This window comes from Bos javanicus, chromosome 5 (genome assembly GCF_032452875.1).
Source record: "Bos javanicus breed banteng chromosome 5, ARS-OSU_banteng_1.0, whole genome shotgun sequence".
NCBI classification, from domain to species: Eukaryota; Metazoa; Chordata; class Mammalia; order Artiodactyla; family Bovidae; genus Bos; species Bos javanicus.
In genome coordinates this window covers 57,504,393-57,524,429 of record NC_083872.1, presented here as the reverse complement: position 1 = coordinate 57,524,429, position 20,037 = coordinate 57,504,393, and the positions used below count along the sequence as shown (strand labels likewise).

The 20,037-nt window shown below is 47.3% G+C and overlaps 2 protein-coding genes across 5 annotated transcripts; one reads left to right on the top strand and one right to left on the bottom strand.

Moving 5' to 3' along the window:
- The first annotated feature begins 238 nt into the window (after positions 1-238).
- Positions 239-5,350, top strand: IL23A (interleukin 23 subunit alpha). Of its 3 annotated transcripts, none has more exons than XM_061416880.1 (5): positions 239-322; positions 3,135-3,660; positions 3,883-3,984; positions 4,627-4,773; positions 4,887-5,350. In XM_061416880.1, the coding sequence occupies exons 2-5, from the start codon at positions 3,493-3,495 to the stop codon at positions 5,046-5,048; spliced, it is 579 nt and encodes a 192-aa protein (XP_061272864.1). In that variant the 5' UTR covers positions 239-322; positions 3,135-3,492; the 3' UTR covers positions 5,049-5,350. The 3 variants fall into 3 exon arrangements, with proteins under 3 accessions (XP_061272864.1, XP_061272863.1, XP_061272862.1); XM_061416879.1 differs by lacking the exon at positions 239-322 and adding an exon at positions 1,014-1,486; XM_061416878.1 differs by lacking the exon at positions 239-322 and having other exon boundaries at positions 1,014-3,660.
- Positions 4,116-19,932, bottom strand: STAT2 (signal transducer and activator of transcription 2). Of its 2 annotated transcripts, XM_061416844.1 has the most exons (24): positions 19,622-19,929; positions 16,665-16,808; positions 16,362-16,515; positions 15,921-16,016; positions 15,657-15,746; positions 15,490-15,565; positions 14,985-15,070; positions 14,673-14,821; positions 11,651-11,809; positions 11,453-11,545; positions 11,177-11,236; positions 10,794-10,814; positions 10,482-10,575; positions 10,051-10,098; positions 9,887-9,970; positions 9,642-9,740; positions 9,405-9,540; positions 9,231-9,283; positions 9,034-9,128; positions 8,280-8,416; positions 7,925-8,107; positions 7,627-7,684; positions 6,506-6,822; positions 4,116-6,222 (listed from the first exon to the last, which is right to left on the bottom strand). In XM_061416844.1, exons 2-24 carry the CDS (start codon positions 16,793-16,795, stop codon positions 6,080-6,082), a joined length of 2,562 nt encoding a protein of 853 aa, XP_061272828.1. In that variant the 5' UTR covers positions 16,796-16,808; positions 19,622-19,929; the 3' UTR covers positions 4,116-6,079. The 2 variants fall into 2 exon arrangements, with proteins under 2 accessions (XP_061272828.1, XP_061272829.1); XM_061416845.1 differs by lacking the exons at positions 9,887-9,970; positions 10,051-10,098 and having other exon boundaries at positions 19,622-19,932.
- Positions 19,933-20,037: the final 105 nt, after the last annotated feature.

Sequence of the window (20,037 nt, the reverse complement as noted above, 5' to 3'; positions counted from 1 at the left end):
GGAGCCCGAACTTTCAAGCTCTGTATAGCTCCAGACTAGAGTAAGGGGAACCCAAAAGCAAAGCACTGGGAATCGATTGCTGGATATTCCCATTATGGCCCAGTCCACCCCCTTTCCCCGTGGTACTCTTGTGAGCACTTCGCCAACTCCGACTTGTTACTCCTGAAACTTGCCGGCATTTCCTATCATTTTCAGGCATGGGAGAGAAAAAAGGAAGCGGGAGGCAGCCTCCTAACACGGCTCAAGTAGCTGCATCTTCTACGATTCTAAAGGCAACCATCTGAAACTCCCATCTGTGATTATTGCCTCCCCAGAGTCGCCGGTAATATTTCCAGGGAACAGGACCCCTCAGCTATAAAATTCCCCTAGCTCGTGGAGCAGGACATTATTCCTCAGGGGGCAGGACATGGCAAATTGAGACGTTTGCCTTCCCCAGACTTAACAGATTTAGTGTCAACACTTACTCAGGGATTCTTGGGGTATAACTCTGAGCTTGAACTGCTTTGGAATAGATCCAGAATGTTAGATGTCTGTAGGGTATTTTAGTTCAGTTTGTAAAGGCCACATAAAGGGCAGCGTTGATGGGATTCCTCATAGAGAATACAGTTTTAAAGCATCTCAATGTGGTGGTGGTGGTTAGTCGCTAAGTCCTGTACGACTCTTGCGACCTCATTGACTATAGCCCTCCAGGTTTCTCTGTCCATGGAATTCTCCGGGCAAGAATACTGGAGTGGGTTGCCATTTCCTTCTCCAGGGGATCTTCCCAGCCCAGGAATCGAACCCAGTCTCCTGCGTTGCAGGCAGATTGTTTACCGACTGAGCTACAAGGGAAGTCACCATCTAGGGACCTCTGAAATCAGATCAGTTTGAGAGACCCTCTGAGTTAAACATGTTTTTCTCTCGGTCTATGACCTCTAAGTCTAGAACCCCTCTGATTCAGGATTCTCTGAGTCAGGATTCTAGGCTTAGAGGTCATAGACCGAGAGAAAAGCACATTTAACTCAAGAGGGTTTCTCAAACTGATCTGACTTCAGAGGTCCCTAGATTTAAAATCTTGTAAAAAAATGTGTGCTGAGTAATAGGGACAGTTCCTACACTTTGAGAAATTTCCATATTTAGGTCTCAAATTAAGAAAGACTTAACAGGGATTTCCCTGGTGATCCAGTGGCCAAGACTCTTCACTCCCGATGCAGGGGCCTGGGTTTGTTCCCTGGTCAGGGAATCCCAAGATCCCTAATGCTGCAACTTAAGAATTTGCATGCCTCAAGGATCAAAGATCCTTGCCAGAACTAAGACCCAGTGTAGCCAAAAAAATTTTTTTAAGACTTAACAGTGAGAATTACAAGGCCTGAGATACCAGCAACATCAGGCTAAAAGAGCTACTTTATTAAGATGCGTGGTGTCCCCTCACAGCGTCCAATATAATAGAATGAGAATGCAGAATCTGGTCTATGTGGTAATTCTGGCCATTTAATAGTGATCTTAGGTAAGTTACTTATCTTTGCACCTCAGTTTCCTCATTTGTACCCATCTCATTGGGCTGTTGTGAAAATTAAATGGGTTAATACATGAAAAGTGCTTAAACCAAGTATTTGGTATAAAGTGAGAGTTGGATAGAAGCCATCATTACTAACCACCTGGGGAAACTTCAACTGGATTTGGTGTCCAGGCATCCAGCTGGAAAGGCCTGCTTGGGAGTATCTTGTCAATTTAATTTGCATAACGGTTGAGGTCTTGCTGACGTCATGGTCTCCTTGCAGCTCCAGGTCAGATATAGTCCTGGAAGTAGTTCCTGTCACACAACAGTCCCACAGTCACCCCACCAACCTTGCTTCCTACCCAACTCCCAAAGCACCAGGAAGTGAAACAAAGCCCCGTGCTTCCAGCTCACCCTTGTCCCTCTCATCCCATCCCCCAGAGTTCCACTTCCTCCTCTTCCTCCTTTTCACCTTCGATGTCTTATCCTAAACGGCTCCCAGAATGGGAACTAGAGGTGGGAAAAGCGTGGAAGGCATACAAAAGTGAGGTGAGCTCCCCTACCCTACTCCCAATTTCCTTATTTCATGCATATCCATCTTTCTCAGAAGGCAAACCATTTCTCACTCAAACTGAGATAACTTCTCTGAGGCTGGAAATATTTTATCCCAAGGGTGGATTTACCACAGGATCACATTTGAATCAGAAATTTCACTGGGCAGTTTTGAATAGTACTAAGGGAACGGAGACCTCTGTCGAGGGTAAGTTTCTCAGAGAAAAAGGGTCAACCTCTTGGAAAGGCTTTGGGAGCCATCTGTGTGGTCATCCATGGCCTCATTCTGACGTCCAGATTGTCCTGGGACCCTCCACTGGGGTGGGGACAGTCCCAGGTTTGGGCCACCCTCCACTCCCACGCCCAGCCTCACAGTCTCAGCTGTTTCACTGAATGTTGCATCAGGGATGGTGATGAAATCAGTATCAGCGGATTTTACCCATGGATGCAACAGGCTGAAGGACCAGCCAGGGTCGCTGACACAATGCACCTTCAACTACCCAGAACCCTGGACTTTCTAGCCACGGTGAAGGGCTCGGTGCTGGAATATCTCCAGTTGGATTTCTAGACCTCACTTACACACTGATGTCCCCTACCCCCAAATCACCTGAATCCCACAGAGCCCAAGAAACTTGGGCCACTAAGGTTGAGGAATCAGATGGTTCTTAGCAACAGTTCTCTCCTCCCAACAGTCCCCCTAGCCTCCAGCGTGAGGCCTGAAGTGAGGGAGCAGTAATACCTTATACTGAACAGATGTGGCTTCCCAGTTCACAAAATGTTTCATGTCCATCCTCTCCTAGTGAAAATAACACTTCCCAACAGAGAAAAAGAAGCCCCCTTATTCTTGGATTGAGGACATCAGGTGGGAACCCAGCTTCATTCCAAACTGATCTTGCCATCCTATTGGGAGATAAATGAATGCTTCTGTTTTGGTTTTTACTTAAGCAGGAGGTGAGGAAATTAGGTTTAAAGGGAGGGCTAATATAGCTTAGAGACACAAAAAGATGAGTGAAAGGTTAAACAGGAAGGAACTTGAGACTAGATTCATTTAAATATTTGCTGTTCCCACCCCTCCCCCTGTCTTCGGCCACTTTGATTCCTGGAGAGCATTACACAGAAGTCTCATCCCAGGCCTCCAGCCACAGCCACCACACGACTCATTTCCCCTGGAACTGAGGCTACTTACCTGGGCTCCCCACGGAGGGGGATGATGCAGGAGGGGAATCCCACCTGCTGTGAGTCACCTGCTAGTATAAAGGGCGGGTCTCACAATGCAAGGACCTTAAAAAGAGACTGAGACAAGGGGAGAAAATCTACAGGAAGCAGCTCAGAACCACGGTGAGCAAGAGAGAACCAGACGCACAGAACAGAGAGAATCAGATTCAGAGCAAGGGGAAGTGGACAGAGGTTCCACAGGGACTGCAAGGCACGGAGCCAGCCAGATTGGAGAGGCAGGCAACGAGATGCTGGGGAACAGAGCTGTGATGCTGCTGCTGCTGCTACTGCTGCCCTGGACAGCTCAGGGCCGGGCTGTGTCAGAGGACAGCAGCCCTGCTTGGACTCGGGGCCAACAGCTCTCACAGCAACTCTGCATGCTGGCCTGGAGTGCACACCTACCAATGGGACATGTGGTGAGTGGCGGCCCCTAGAGCCCATCTGAGCTCTCCAAGGCTATAGTGGAAGATGCTGTGGCCTGGGGTGGAAGCTGGAGGGTTGAAAGCCATCAGGGTAAGAGAGAACAGTGGTTGAGAGAACCCCTGAAGAAGGGATCCAGGGAGAGTAAGGGCCGAAAGGTCCAGGTAGGATTTGAGGGTACTTATTTTTTTACTCTTTCCACTCCTCCTCCATTTCAGGATCTACCAAGAGAAGAAGGAGGTGATAAGACTACAGATGATGTCCCCCGTATCCAGTGTGAGGATGGCTGTGATCCACAAGGACTCAGGGACAACAGTCAGGTACAAAGATGAGGCTGGCCCCCAAGGAAGAGGGGACTGGAGATAGAGCTGGATACCATGGTGAATTAGTAGAAGTTGTATCTGTCCTTGTCCATTCAGCCTGCTGTAATAATAAACCATAGACTCAGTAGTTTATAAACAACAGACATTTATTTCTCACAGCTCCGGAGGCTGGAAGTCTGAGGTCAAGGTGCCAGTGTGGTTAAGTGAGGGCCCTCTTCCAGATCAGACTTCTTGTCTCCTCACATTGTGGGAAGGAGTAAGGAGTTCTGTGGGTCTCTTTTATAAGACCAATAATTCCATTCATGAGGGCTGCATCCTCATGACCTAGTAACTTCCCAAAAGTCCCACTTCCTACCACCACCACACTGAGGGTCAGGATTTCAACATATGAATTTCACAGGGACGCAAACATTCAGATCACAGCCATGTCTTAAGAATGGCAAATATCAGGTGAGTCTTTGGTGGAGTAATTAGAAGGGATCTGTTTTCTTTCTTTCATTTTGATTTTGGCTGAGCTGTGCTGTGCCCAACCAGGGATCAAACCCATGGCCCCTGCAGTGGAAGCGTGGCATCTTAACCACTGGACCGCCTGGGAAGTCCCCATATCTGTTTTCTTTCATGGCTTTCTTTTCTCCCCAGTCCTGCTTGCAAAGAATTCATCGAGGCCTGGTTTTTTACGAGAAGCTGCTGGGCTCAGATATTTTCACAGGGGAGCCTTCTCTACTCCCAGATGGCCCTGTGGACCAGCTTCACGCCTCCATACTGGGCCTCAGGGAACTCTTGCAGGTATGAACTAGGGACCTGGAGGAGAGGAACTTGCAGGTGTCAGAGACAGGGCCTGGGGGTGGGGGTGGGGTGAATGATTTAGTCTTCTCTGATTGTGTCCTGTGTCCTTTCAGCCCAAGGGTCACCACTGGGAAACTGAGCAGACTCCAAGCCCTATTCCCAGCCAGCCATGGCAGCGCCTCCTTCTCCGTCTCAAGATCCTTCGAAGCCTCCAGGCCTTTGTGGCTGTAGCTGCCCGGGTCTTTGCCCACGGAGCAGCAACTCTGAGCCCCTAAAGCCAGTAGCTTAAGGATGACACCCAGACCTCCGTGGCTCAGTAATGCTAAGATCAATCTATCAACTAGACACCTGTGAGCCAACAAGTTCATTGGTCCATTAATTTTAATGAGACTTATTCTGTTGAAAAATTACCAAAACTGACTGACTTACGATGTTGACCTAGGAGAGGCTGAATATTTATTACATGGGAAGGGAAATTTTGGGATTATTTATAGTGGCAGGAGCTTGGGGATGAGGATTATTTATTATATTTATACTGAATTATGTACCTTTTTCAATAAAGACTTATTTATGTGGATCTCTAAGTCTAGGCTTGTCAGTAAAAAGAAACAGAATGGAAAAAATAGGGCCAAAGCACTACAAAATGTATCCTTCTGCTCTGCAGGGCTACAGTGGAAAGGGGTCTTACCTCGTGACCCCTTGGTATATAGAGTAACTAGGATCTTTTTGGCCATAATCCCTGCTAAGGCTGAGCAAGCTGAATGAGGTTCCAAGGGACTGCAATTGGGAAGTATCGCTCCTAAGCATGGCCCTCTCTTGCTCCTTGACCCAGGGCTTCCTTCCCTTCTTTCTTGGCCAACAGTGTATTTGGCCAATGACAGGAGTCCCCAGGTACTGCAGGATCAGAAGTTAGAGCTGTTATGAGCAGAAAGGGCATTCCAGAAAGATGAAATGAGCACCAGGTTAGTCTTATCAGTCACTAAAATGTTGAAAGCCTTCCATACTGGAAAGAAGCCACTTCTCTGAGCCATACAGGAACCTCCTAACTGTCCTGGTCTGCCCTTGAATGCCTGTACCTCCCAGCACAGCAGGCAGCCTCCAGGCTCCTAGTCGGAGCCATGAGTAACATCTCTGCTGATTCACTGCTGCCTCTCCCTTACCCATATTATGCTTCTCCCTCACATTCCCCCAGAGTTAACCCAGTTTAGAAGGGGCACATGCCTCATGTCCCATCCTTGGAGAGCAGTGTCATGATGTGAGGGGTACGAGGGGCAAATGCACAGAAAAATCTGAGGCAATGTAGCTCCTAGTAGTCAGAAGGGCTCAAGGGCCCATCTGCATAGAAGTGGCTGGGGTTGAAGACGTCAGCTTCATCCATGGTGTTCTGGCAAGGCAACACTGGATCACCGTTTGGCATGATTTCTTCAATCCTCATGCTGTTCCTAAAGACTAGATCATCCAGAGAAAGAAGTCAGGCCCTGATCTCAGACTAGGAGTTCCCAAACCAGCAGGCAAAGTGAGAGAGGATGGCAGCAGAGGCCTAGATAGGGCCTGAGGGGGGCATTAGGTGAGGTGGGGGAGGCATGTGTATTTCCTAATGAAATGAATTGCAGCGAAATCAGCCTTTCTCCAATGAGGAGCTTAGAACACAGGCTTTTTCTGTAGCGAGGGAGGGAGGGGAGTTGGGAAAGGCAATGCGTCCTCTCTTCCCTGGTTGCACATCATCACTTACTTTCCATGTCCTCAGTGTTCAAGTGTCTCAGATCATAGGGCAAATCTGGTTCTGGCATGGGCTGTAGTTCGAGCTCTGGAATAGGCTCCAGCTGCAGTTGTGGTCCCGGGTATGGTTCTAGGACTCCCTGTGACACCTCGCCTAGTGTGGGCTCCAGCGTGGGCTCCATGCTCAGATCCAATCCTGCCTCCAGCAGTGGCTCTAAGTCCAGGCCTGGCCCGTGCTCAGGCCCTGATGTGAACCCCAGACCCAGCTCTAATGACTCCAGCTCTGGCTCCAACTTGAGGTCCGGCAGTTGCTGCAGTTCATCCACCTGTCTGGATACCCAATACAGACAAAAGAGCAGGGCTCAGTTGTTTAGGTGAAGTGGGGAATGGCAGAGAAAGCAGAGGCTATCTTTCTAGTCTAAAAAGGCAACAGAGCAGAGGGCTTAAGACCATAGGCTCTGGAATTAGGCTTAATAGAGTTTAAATCTTATCATTTACTAGTTGGGGGACCTTAGGCAAAGTGACCCAACCACCCTGAGCCTAAACAAGCATACTTCAGAATACTTGAGAGGAGTAGGATGGTTAAAATCAGGGCTCTGGAATTTGAGAGACCTGAATTGCTGATCAGCCATGTACCCGAGGCATGACACTTCACCACATTAAACCTCAGGTTCCTCAGCTGAAAACAGTAATAACAGTTTTTTTTTCTGCCTCACAGGACTGTTATGAAATCACTAAAGAAAACGAACACAAAGCTTTTAGCCCAGTGCCTGGCACATAATGAACTTTCATTAACTGTGGCTATTACCATTTCTGGCTTGGCTGGGTTCTCATAAGGATTAAATGGAAAAAAAAAAAAAGTTCTAAAAGAATCTAGTACTATCCTTTGCATCAAGTAGATGTCCATTAACATTAGTGATGATGACGACTATTATCAGGGAACCCCCATGGAGACAACCTAAGGATGGCAGCAGGAAAATAGAGAGACACTAAAAGAGTAGGAAAAAAACCCCAGAGGGCTGGGGAGCCTGGGTTGGTAGGAGAGAAGGCTGAGGAGACCGGAACTGGGCAGGTCTGGGTAACTATATTAGCCAAGAAGGGTTAAGGAAGGTGGGCAAAGAGTTCATATCTCACCTGTTAGAGACAAAAATGAGCTTATGTTTCAGGTATTTCTTCCGCTCCTCAGGATTAACTATGGGGGACAGACACAGGAGGCAGGGGAGGTCAGTGGACTGGACACATCGCCCCAGGGTCCTCTAGTGCAGGTGGTCCTAACTGCCATGTCTCCCTACTGACTGACTAGCAGCGTCCCACAGACAAATCCCTTCCCCTCTGTGGATGTTAGTTTTCCCATCTTGAAACGGAAGAGCTGCATTTATGGATGCCTGTGGACCCCTGCATTCTACCAGTGAAATATATCAATGGTTCTCACTTTTCTCCTGGGAGTAGCAACCAAAAGCCTCATCCCGGGGGATTCTCGGGTAGAGGAAGCGCAGTGGGTTCTCAGGTATGTTCTCCTCCGTGAGCATCTGGTACTGGCTGATGATCTTGGTCAGTGGGAGTGACTGCAGCACCTCCTTGGTGAAGGGCTGCACAGAGTTGATGAGCACCTCGTCTAGACAGCGGAAGTAGGAACAGGCAGGCTTGAGAGGAGAGGCTGGGCCCGAGGGCTTCCCACCCTGACTGCCCAACCCCAAATCTGCCAAGGGATTTGGGACAGAGCCAGGGAAGCCAAGGGCAGTAGAAGGGAGGAAAGGAGAGGCTGAGGGAACGGCAGAGCTGCTGACCATCATCTTGGTGTTCCACCCAGGAGCAGGTAATGCCCCCCTCCAACGTTTCACTAAAGCGCAGCAGGAAGGTGCCGGAGACAGTCTTCTTCAGCAGCCGGCGCACCTGGTTCCGGCTCACAAAGCCCATGATACGTCTGCAGCATGGAGAGCAGCTGTGAGGCCCTGCTGCTTCCTACTCCCCTTGTAGAAGGACAGAGTGCCAGGGCTGGGGCCCAGCCCTGCCAACCTGTTACACTGTTCTGTGTTGGCCAAGTCATTTCACTTGACTGACAGTATCCACCTCCCAGGGCTGGAAGAGGTGTGAAGCTTCAGTGAGATCACACAGGTGAAAAGCACCTTGTAAAAGGCAAAAAGTGCTGCCTAAATGGGCAGGCAATGTGGTGGAAAGTGCACAGGGGTGGGGTCAGACAGCCCTGGGTTCGAATCCCGACTGTCCCCCTGGTGTAACTCCCTTAATCTCCCTGAGCCCTCACTTCCTCACTTGAGGGTGGCAACACCCACCACGCAGCTGGGCTGAAAGGATTACATGAGAGAATTCATCAAGAGCACCTAGTAGGCTCTGGAACACAGTGGATGCTTGACAAATACAGGCTAGGAGACTACTACTGCGAACTTGAGGGGGTGTGACCCTGCAGCAGGTTTTGCACACTCCCTCTACTTGCCACACGAGGGCGCACAGAGTCCACTCTCAAGCCCAGAAAGGCAGCTGGGCCTGAGGGAGTGGAAAGAGGAAGACTGACTAAGGCCTTACCCATCCTTCCAGAGATCCTTCAGGTGGTCATGTATCAGGTCCAGAATCTTGTCGAGCCATGTCCAAAACGGTAGCTTGCCAGGGGGACTCTCTCGCTGAAGGAGGAACGGCAAGGCAGGAAGAGGTGCAGAGCTGCCCCGGGAGTGGAAAGCGAGGGGTGGGGGAAGGGGCCAGCTGCAAGGAATGCAGGGAATTACCTTAATGAAGTCAACCCAGGACAACGATGCACCCTCAGTCTTGGAGTTCTGCCCTGTGGAAGGACAGTTCAAGATGACGGAAGGAGGCAAGGCCAAAGGTCCTGGGACAGCAAGGACGGAGGGCTGGGGCAGACAGAGGCTAGGGAAAGGCTGACAGAAGAGAAGTATCGATACCAAACAGCTTGTCCCTCAGCATGCCTAGCTGGTCTGAGTCAAGGCCTCGATTAACATAGGAGGAGAATTGCCAACTGAGAGCAGGGCCCAGCAAGTTCCATGGGGCCTTCGGGGGGTTGGAGAAGAACTGCTGATCCTGCAGAGGTGGGAGGGGACAGGGTGGCTCAGAAGCAGTGCCCTCACACCAAGCTCCACGCCCCTCCTGGCCTCCCTTTACCTGTTGGCCCCACCTCCTACCTGGGGGTTTGAGCTGAGCAGATTGAACCAGAGAACAGAGGCCCAGGCAATTGAGAGTTGGTTCATGTTAGAAATAATCACCACAGGGAGGCTGTCCGTCTGAGGAGGAGACAGAAATCACCAGCGAGGGATGTGAGGTTTCCAACTGTAGACGTTTGGTAAGGGCCTGATCACAGCCTACCCTGAAAGGTTTCTGCTTAACCCCTCCTTATGTCTCCCCATAAATGCACTTCATTTTCACTCACTGTCAGCTCCTGCTTCAGACCCTGGTAGGTGTATTTGACTGTGAAGCTAATGATGTGCAATTCCTCTGTAACGGACAGCAGCCCCTGGGACAACAGAAGACTCAGTAATCAGAGTGCCCTCTGGCAAGTTCCTCCTGCCCCGTAACCCTCTGTCCAGGCCTCACCTTATTGTTGCCTTTTCCTGAACCCCCTGAACGCTGCTCCACCAGAGTCTGTGAATGGAAGGGAGGGAGAAAAAATGCCAGAGAAGAGACCCCAGGGCCCATGGAACCCCGGCTTTGTCCTCAGGACTTCCCAGGGCCTGGGAACTTCCCCCAGCCTGTTCCATTGCACTACAGGCTTAAAACAGCATCCCTCTGGGACTTCCCTGATGGTCCAGTGGCTGAAAATCCACCTTCCAGTCGACATGGGTTTGATACTTTGTCTGGGAATTAAGATCCCACATGCCACAGGGCAACTAAGCCCATGTACCACAACTAGAGATCCCGCATGTCACAACAAAGATGTCATGTACTGCAACAAAGATCCAATCCAGCCAAATAAACAAAAATAAATATTAAAAAAAAAAAAAAGCATTCCTTCTTAACCACCTTACCAGGTAGCCAAAGTCCCAAATTAAGCCCTGAGTCTGGCCTTTCTCGGGGGTCAAAGTTTTCTGGTTTGAGGTCAGAATGTTGAACTTCCGGAAGCTGTTTCGAGGAAAAAGAAGATATATGGAGGTCAGGAGCAGAGTCCGGTAGGAAAACAACAAAAGTTTCACTTCATTTCAGACCTCCCCCCTCCTTTCTCTGTCTCTGCACCACACAAATCAACCTCCTCCTTGTCTGTGTCCCCATCAGGGCTGTCACACGTGACTGTGTAGCTCATGCAGTGCACAGAGTCTGCAGCATCCTTGTTAGGTACCTACCCTTGTGATTTGGGAGAATCCCTAAAAAGAAAAAAAAAAATCATTAGGAAGCAAAATAATGTAGAAGTAAGTGTTTCAGTCTTTGGGGTCAGACAGACCTAAGTTCAAATAGCTCACCAGTTATGTGGCTTGCACTAGAGATATAAAGTGCATTGATAATATCTAACTCCTGGGGTTCCTGTGACAATTTTAAATTGGGTACTTGACAAGCTACATGTCACATAGTAAGGACTCAAAAGGGATGAACTATTTCTATGAGGTAGTAATGGAAGGGGAAAGAACACAGCCCTAGGGCCTGGTTGTGAATGGTAGCTGTCTCCTCCACTCCATCATCCCGTGTCCTGGGCGCCTCTGGGTCCCACCCTTCACCTGCCCCAACTTACCTGTCAACGGAGACTTCCGCAGTCAGTGATTCATTGCCTTCCTGGAGTCTCACTAGCAGCCTGGAGGAGAGGGAGGTAGATGGGGGAAAGTGGTCAACCTCAATCTCCTGGATAGAACAGATGTTTAAAAAAGATAAGGGAAGAGATGAGAAGGGGTAAGTGGACCAAGGGGAAATGAGAGAAGAAACAGCTCAGAGTGAAAAGATCTGAAAAGCCAAAGAGCACGCAGTGTCAGGGCTGGAAAAAGAAAGCAGGAATGAGTTCTGAGATGCCAACCTTGTTCGGACGGTGAACTTGCTCCCTGTCTTGAGGATGAGGGGTCGATGAAGAGTTTGGGGCATGCAGGGCTGATTTTCTACTACAAAGGCTCTGGAGAGATGTGGAGAGAATATATAGAGGTCAGTATCTGTAAGAATGGCTCCCTTGGTCCTTTCCCTCTGGCCTCCCTGAGGGGTCCTTTCTTGGCCTCCAGACCTGTGGAGCAGGCGCTGCAGCAGCTCTGTGACCTGGGCCTCCCGCAGGTCCACCCCTTTGTTCAGAGGGTCCCCATCATAGGAGACCATGTGACTCAACTCCTTCAACTCCTTCAGCAGCTGCCGCAGGTGAAACAGCAGCTTCGCTCCATCTGTGAACCTGGGTAATGACATAATCCAAGGAAGAAAGAATCATGAGTTTCCTGGAACCCCCAAACAGGCTCCAAAAGCTCCCCTTTAACTATGTGGAAAGTCATAAACTGATTGGGACAAAAAAAAGAATCCAGGAAGTGTATGAAAGATTATTCAACATTGTTCATAATGCAAGGAATGAAAATGAAAGCCACTTTCACATATAAAACCAGTAATTCATTAACATAATAAAGATAACATATGATGCTTCATCTCTACTTTTTTTTAAAGTGCTTTACACATCTTCATGCATTTAATTCTTAAAACAACCCTATGAGGTAGGTACTATTTTATCCCTATTTTACGGAGGATAAAGCTAAGGCACAGAAAGAGTGAAGTGACTTGCTCAAGGTCATAAAACTAGTAAAGAAGGAAGTTGTATGTGGTCCCAGGCAGTCTGGCTGTACAATCCATACTTTTAACTTCTATATTTTACTGTTTTTATAACAAGATATAAGAACAATAGACAATGTGGTAACAGGAAAACAATCGTCCACTACATAAAGGCAAACAGACTGGGATAGCAGTTTGGAACTATTTTTTAAAAAGCCTCAAAAATGTATATATGCTTTATAGTATTCCATTTCTAAGATACACCCTAAGGAAATAATCAAACAAATGGACAGACAGATGGTCACAGTTCATGGCTTTGTTATCTGTAATAGAAAAATTAGAAACACTTGGCACTGGGTATACGTGGTGGTAATTTAGTCGCTAAGTCATGTTTGACTCTTTTGAGATCCCACGGTATAAATTATGTTATAGTTACATCGTGGAATACTATGCAACCATTAAAAATAATGATAAAATAGGTGGAAAATTTTAATATGGAAAATGTCCAAAAATATTAAATTAAAAAATATAAGATAGTATACATATATGATATAATCTGATTTCTGTTTAAAACAGATGTATATTTGTGTATATGCACAGGGAAAATCTGGAAAAATGTATTCAAAAGCATTAACAGTGGGTACCTCTGCATGATCAGATTATGCAGATGGATAATTTTTACTTTTTTTCCCTCTCTTCAGTAGTCTGAAATTTTTTCAACTGGCATATATTTACAATCAGAGAAAGCAATAAAGCTCTTTGTATATAAAAACAATGAAACAAAAGAACAACACAATAACAGCACCACCACCAAGAAAAGATATATTTTCTAACCTGGGAATATCACTTCCAATAACTTACAGAAATAAATTAGGGTTGTAAATAAAGATGTAACTATGAGGTTATTTCTGGAGGAGGAAAAGGCAACACACTCCAGTATTCTTGCCTGGAAAATTCCACGGACAGAGGAGCCTAACAGGCTACCGTCCATGGGGTCACAAAGAATTGGACATGACTCAACACGCATGCAAATGCACAAGAGGTTATTTACTGCAGCACTGTTTAAAACAGTGAGAAATCGAGAATTCCCTGGCAGTCCAATGGTTAGCACTTCCACTGTAAAGGGAATGAGTTTGTCCTTGGTCACGGAACTAAGATCCCACAAGCCAGCACAGCACAGCCAAAAATAAAAAAAGCAAGAAATCACTCACAGGCCATAGTTTGCCAATCCTGAAACTGTAATTTAAATACTTATCCTGTACCCTAAGCCCTATACACCTGTTTTCAATTTACCTGAAAGTTGTGATATTTTTTATTTATTTATTTATTAACTTTCAGCTGTACTACACAGCATGCACGACCTTAGTTCCCTGACCAGTGATCGAACCCATGCCCTCTGCAGTGGAAGGGCACAGTCTTACCACTGGACCGCCAGGGAAGTTCCCTGTGGGGTATTTTTAATAGATTAAATTATAATAAATTTTCTCATAAGATATTTAAATAATAGGTATCTTTCAAATCAAATATATTGAAGGACACATTAGTTATTTTTTTTAACATCACAATAGATAATATAAGATAGTTTACTAGAAAACAATAGCAAGAAATTAAAAGCAACCTGAATATCCAAATATAGGAGTTTATTAATTAAATTATATTACTCCCATAAAGGGAACTATGATGCATCTATTAAAAGTATCATGGGTAGGGACTTCCCTGCTGGTTAAGACTCCAGGCTTCTACTGCAAGGGGCATGGGTTTGATCCCTGCTTGGGGAACTAGGATCCCACATGACGTGTGGAATGGCCAAAAAAAACATATCACAAGTAAATATTATATAATGCTAAGTTAAAAAAACAAACTCACAGGTCTCAAAGTAGTTTGAACAGTACGTTTCAATTTTTGTTTAATATTATAGTAGCTACAACCTGATATTAAGGTTAACAGGTAATTTTCTTTTCCTTTTTTTGGTGGCATTATATTCATTGCACTAAAAAAAGGTAAAAAGATATTTCTCTGGTGATTAAAGAGGCAGGAAAAATTGGACTGTGGATCAGAGTCTTTCACCAAAGCAAAGACTGGGCTCTGGGCTTGCTGAGTGGTGAGAATGAAGAGCAGCCTGTAGCTGCAGTCAGACAAGGGAGCTGAGGTCATTCTGGGGAGTAGAGACTAAGGAGGGCGGTGTCTCTTGTCATATACAGGCCATTGTGTGTGTGCTCAGTCAACCGTGCCTGACTCTTTGTGACCCCACAGGCTGTAGCCTGCCAGGCTCCTCTGTCCATGGGATTTCTCAGGCAAGAAAACTGGAGTGGATTGCCATTTCCTCCTCCAGGGGATCTTCCCAACCCAGGGACTGAATGCAGGTCTCCTGCATTGCAGGTGGATTCCTTACCACTGAGCAACTGGGGAAGCTCATTCAGGGCATTATAATCTACAAAGCACAGGTGGTAGTTAGGACTATGGACAGGTGAGCATGAAGTTGGGGAGGTGTCTCTCACCACTTCTCCAGCTGTTCCAACCCTCCGACAGGGGGCGCTCCAATGCAGGCTTTCTGCTGCTGGACTTTCCATTCCTCCAACTTGGGCAGCAATAGCTCAATTAAGGTAGTTAATTGGCCTAGCAGTGCTTTGGAGGCATCCAGCACCTCCTATGGAAGACATAAAGTAAGTACTGAGAGCCTCTTACCATTACCCTCCACCATCCAACTAGGCATAAAGAGACAAAGAAACCAAGGCCAGGAAGCCAGGGCTCCCAATGCCTCATTTTCCCCAGTTCCCTGCTGCCCACTCCTTCTGTCCTCTGACTCCCACCTTTCTCTGTCTGTCCAGTTCATTGAGTGTTTCCTGAAGAATGTCCATCTGTCTGGTCTGACGGGGGTCCAAAGAAGGTGTCCTCACTGGATGGCAGGAGAGGGAGGGAGACAAGTGCTCAGACCTAGGGCTCCTCCTGACCCAGACCTCAGTTAGAGTCAGGAGAAGGGAGTTTGAAAGGGAGAAGAAAGGGAACCAAGCAAAGCACAGGCACCTCTGGGCCCTCAGGCAAATTCTGCATCGTCTTGCTAGAACTAGAAGCCCACTCAATCGGCCAAGGCAGGTTCCCAAACACCTCCTCCAACCTTCACCAGCTATTCCTTGGTTTATATCACTACCCTGACCTATACAACATACCCTGGCACCTCCAGCATTGCATGGCAGCAGGACTATAACCAGCAAGATGCAGCCACAAGTTGATTACCACTTACTGGGACTTTTCCCTTCTGCTCTACTCTACCCTCAGCCTCCCGGTAGGCACCCCACCCCTCAAAGTGCTTTCTACCTGATTTCTCAATATTATATCGGAAACAGAAGACATCCTGCTGGTCTTTCAGTTGGCTGATGGATTTCACCAGCTTCTGCAGAAGAGATGAGACCCCAGTGAGGCTGCCCCTGTGAGAGGAGGCAGGTTGAGTCCTGCCCACCTTGGCTCTTGCCATGTCTACCAACCTCCTTCATAGCCTGTAATTTCAGGATCCGGGAATCAAGTTCATGCTGCTGGCTCTCCCCAGGTGCTTCAGGGGCTGGCTCTCGTTGCTCCTGAAATAAAAGGCTATGAGCACATTTCAACTCTGACCTGTCACCCCTAAAATCCAGACCTGAAATTAAACCACAGGATGTGGAAGATCTTGTTCTGAGGCAAATTTCCTGAGTCCTTTCCATGGTCCCTCTCTACTCCAGGAGCTTTTCAACACACCACCAAATTGTTCTCACCAGCTGAGCCCTCTGAGCCCAGGTCAGAATTCTTTTTTCTTCCAGAAGGAGATTAAAGATCATCTCAGCCAACTGGGTAGAGCCAGTGGGAAGGGCCTGCAGTAGGAAAAGAGGAAGGATTGATAGAACTCAACTGCCATCAATAAACTACCACCTCAGACCCTCCACACTGGTGGCCTCAGTATTCTCCCCTTCCTCAGGATCCCAAGCCCTACCCCGTTTCACCACTGGTTCTCCAAACCCTAGCCTCTTTCTAATAGGATCATCTAGACTCTGCCCTTCTCTCTTCCAGGGATCCCCTAAATCCAGACTCTGTCCTTTTCCCCCCAAATCTTCTCCTGTCCCTTTGAACCTCCAGGTTCTGTTCCACGTTCCATATCCAGAAAGTCCTCCTCTTCACTCAGCTCCCATTCCTACGTTATCCCCTGCTCCTCTGAATACCTGAATATCTCGATAGAATTTTCGCAAGTTGTGCTGTAGCAAAAAATACTCAGAGTCTTGGCTGCATCGGCCACACTCAGAGTTGAGTTGGTCCAAGAAGTGCAAGAATAGCATATTAGCCATGGCAGCATCATTTCCCAGTGCAGCTTTCTGCCTGTGGACCAGGAAGAACAAGGATGTGTGTGTCTGCAGGACTGGTACTATTTTGAGGCCATTCAACCCCTTCTGGCTGTCTCCAGGATCCTGGGGGCTCAGGAGAAAGAAATCACTCTCTTCATCCCCCCAATTCCCAGAAGGCCTCACCAGTTCTGATCTTCAATCCAGACAGCCAAGTGCTGTCGAACATCCATCGGCAGGAGGCTATTTGAGTAGAGCTCATGCAGCTGATCCTGAAACGGGCTGTCAAGGTTCTGCAGCATTTCCCACTGCGCCATTTGGGGTCTGAGCCTGAAGGATGTAGATTCCCAATTGGAAATTTTGCTGGACTAAATCATCCACAGTCTCATGATTATTTATTACTACAAATTTAAAAATTAAATCATACCAGCAAGAAAAAAATTAAAGTCTAGATTGATCCCACTTCCAATCTTGGTCCCTTTTCCTCCTCTCCAGAAGTAACCAGTATTACCAGTTTGGTGCATATTTTTCTATGGAGTATTATTTAAGAGCTCCAATGTGTAGGCTTTTTTTGTTTCAGTGGTAATTTTCAAACACACAACAAAATTGAGTGAGTAGTACAAGGATCATCCATGTACCTGTCAGATCAGATCAGATCAGTCGCTCAATCATGTCCGACTCTTTGCGACCCCATGAATCGCAGCACGCCAGGCCTCCCTGTCCATCACCAACTGTCACCCAACTTCAATAAGCAGTAATGGTATTTCCTCAATCTTTATTTATCTCCCCCAGTGAACTTATACATGCATTTGTTTGGTTTTGTATACACTTATGCTGGACCATTTAGAAGTCAGCCTTGAGTTTTTATTTCAGCATTATCCCTGCTGGCCCCAAACCTTTTATCAGAGGCTGAAACCTCCGTGGAGATAAACTGCTCTCCCAGTTGGAAGGAGGAGCTCCACTCTTTAGCAGATGCTTCAGATGCCTAAACACTGTGGAAGGGGTCACTCAATCCCTAGGACTATGACACTTGTATGACCTCTGTCAATTTCTAATTCTTCATGTGGATTATCAACTTTGTGAGATAATCAATACCCAATTTCAATTGAGTGAAACCAATTTCACTCAAAACTGGTTTTTGCCGGTCACCAAACAGGCTGGGTGAAGAACTGTTCTCCCTACCTCTCCCTGCCCACTGCCATCTGTCTGTTTAGGAAATCTAAACTTCTTGCAGCCTGAGCCTAACAGAAAAGAATAAACACCCCCTTCTGTAGTCTAAGAAAAGGTCACATGATTTAATTACAAATCAAATGCTTAGGGTGGGAAAGATTCTTTTCCACCAGTATAGTAATCATTTCTTCCTCTGGGAAGTAGGAACAAGGGAAGGAAAGAATTGGGTAGGGGCTCCGCCATTTTAACCCTTTTAATAGAGCTTGACTTTTTAAACTATGTATTTGTATTGCTTTTAAAAAACCAAATGACCAGGCCTCAGTACCTAAGGAACTAATCAGCTGGTATTAATAAAGCAAAGTGGCAAGTAAACCCTGAGGTTTAAATATGAAAAAAACAAAAAACCTGGCCTTCTTAAATACATTGCAAACATGGAGGTTAAGGGCTATAAACTCTTCTTTCTCCAGTTATCTATTACTCTTTCAGGTGCACATTTTGTTCTCTGTAAGCTTTTCTGAATTGAACTGTATTTTTTTTTCTTTTGCTGAGGATCAGAAATAACACAGACCATATGCAGGTCAGGAAGCAACAGTTAGAACTGGACATGGAACAACAGACTGGTTCCAAATCGGGAAAGGAGTACGTTAAGGCTGTATATTGTCACCCTGCTTATTTAACTTATATGCAGAGTACATCATAAGAAATGCTGGGCTGGAAGAAGCACAAGCTGGAATCAAGATTGCTGGGAGAAATATATCAATAACCTCAGATATGCAGATGACACCACCCTTATGGCAGAAAGTGAAGAACTAATGAGCCTCTTGATTAAAGTGAAAGAGGAGACTGAAAAAGTTGGCTTAAAGCTCAACATTCAGAAAACTAAGATCATGGCATCCAGTCCCATCACTTCATGGCAAGCAGATGGGGAAACAGTGGAAACAGTGGGTGACTTTATTTTTCTGGGCTCCAAAATCACTCCGGGTGGTGACTGCAGCCATGAAATTAAAAGACACTTACTCCTTGGAAGGAAAGTTATGACCAACCTAGATAGCATATTCAAAAGCAGAGACATTACTTTGCCAACAAAGGTCCGTCTAGTCAAGGCTATGGTTTTTCCAGTGGTCATGTATGGATGTGAGAGTTGGACTATAAAGAAAGCTGAGCGCCGAAGAATTGATGCTTTTGAGCTGTGGTGTTGGAGAAGACTCTTGAGAATCCCTTGGACTGCAAAGAGATCCAACCAGTCCATCCTAAAGGAGATCAGTCCTGGGTGTTCATTGGAAGGACTGATGTTGAAGCTGAAACTCCAATACTTTGGCCACCTGACGCGAAGAGCTGACTCACTGGAAAAGACCCTGATACTGGGAAAGATTGAGGGCAGGAGGAGAAGGGGACGACAGAGGATGAGATGGTTGGATGGCATCACCGACTTGATGGACATGGGTTTGGGTGGACTCCGGGAGTTGGTGATGGACAGGGAGGCCTGGCTTGCTGAGGTTCATGGGGTCGCAAAGAGTTGGACACGACTGAGTGACTGAACTGAACTGAACTGAACCTAGAAGAGTGGGATGGGGTGGGAGGTGGGAGGGAGGTTCAAGAGGGAGGGGACACATATATACCTACAGCTGATTCATGCAGATATATAGCAGAAACCAACACAATACTGTAACGCAACTGTCCTCCAATAAAACAAACAAACAAACACACACAGACCAAAAAGTAAAAGTGTTGGCCAAGACGCTGAACCAATGCAACAATGCCAGGTTTCGAGTCTTGGAGGTAGGGGTGTTTCTGGAGTGGGGCATTACGAATGGACCCCTAGGTTGGACAGGAGGGGCAGCAAGCGACAGCTCCTACTTCTACCTGGAAACAGTCTAACCCCTCATGGGTGTACCCGCCCGGGCCTACCTTCCATCTGAGGAAAAAATTCGCGCCTCCACCTACACCCCCGCGCGCCCTCACAAGGCCAGTACCTGGTTAGGGTCTCAGGCCCAGTTCCCTGCAGTAGCTCCGGTCCAAGCTTCCGGTCGCCAGAAAGCGTTCCGGCACCAGGGCCTCCAGAGACGCCCTCGGCTTCTGCCGGCGTCTCGGACCCGCCCCCTTTCCGCAGGCTTGAGAAAGAGGCTGAATCTCAGAGTTCGTCACTTCCAGAGGAGCACTTCGGCACTGGCGGCCATTCAGCCAAACGCTTCCCCAGGCAGTGAGCTCATTGGCGCCACCACAACTCCTCCTTCCCCAAGGGGCGGGGCAAGAGGAGCCGAAACCACACCTCCAGCAGCAGCAAATGGTAGGCGAGCTGAAGTAAGCCCCGCCCCGTGTGTGCGAAGGGAGGAGTCCAATTAGCAGAATTGTTCAGGACTGAAACAGCTGATTTCCGAGAATCAGAACC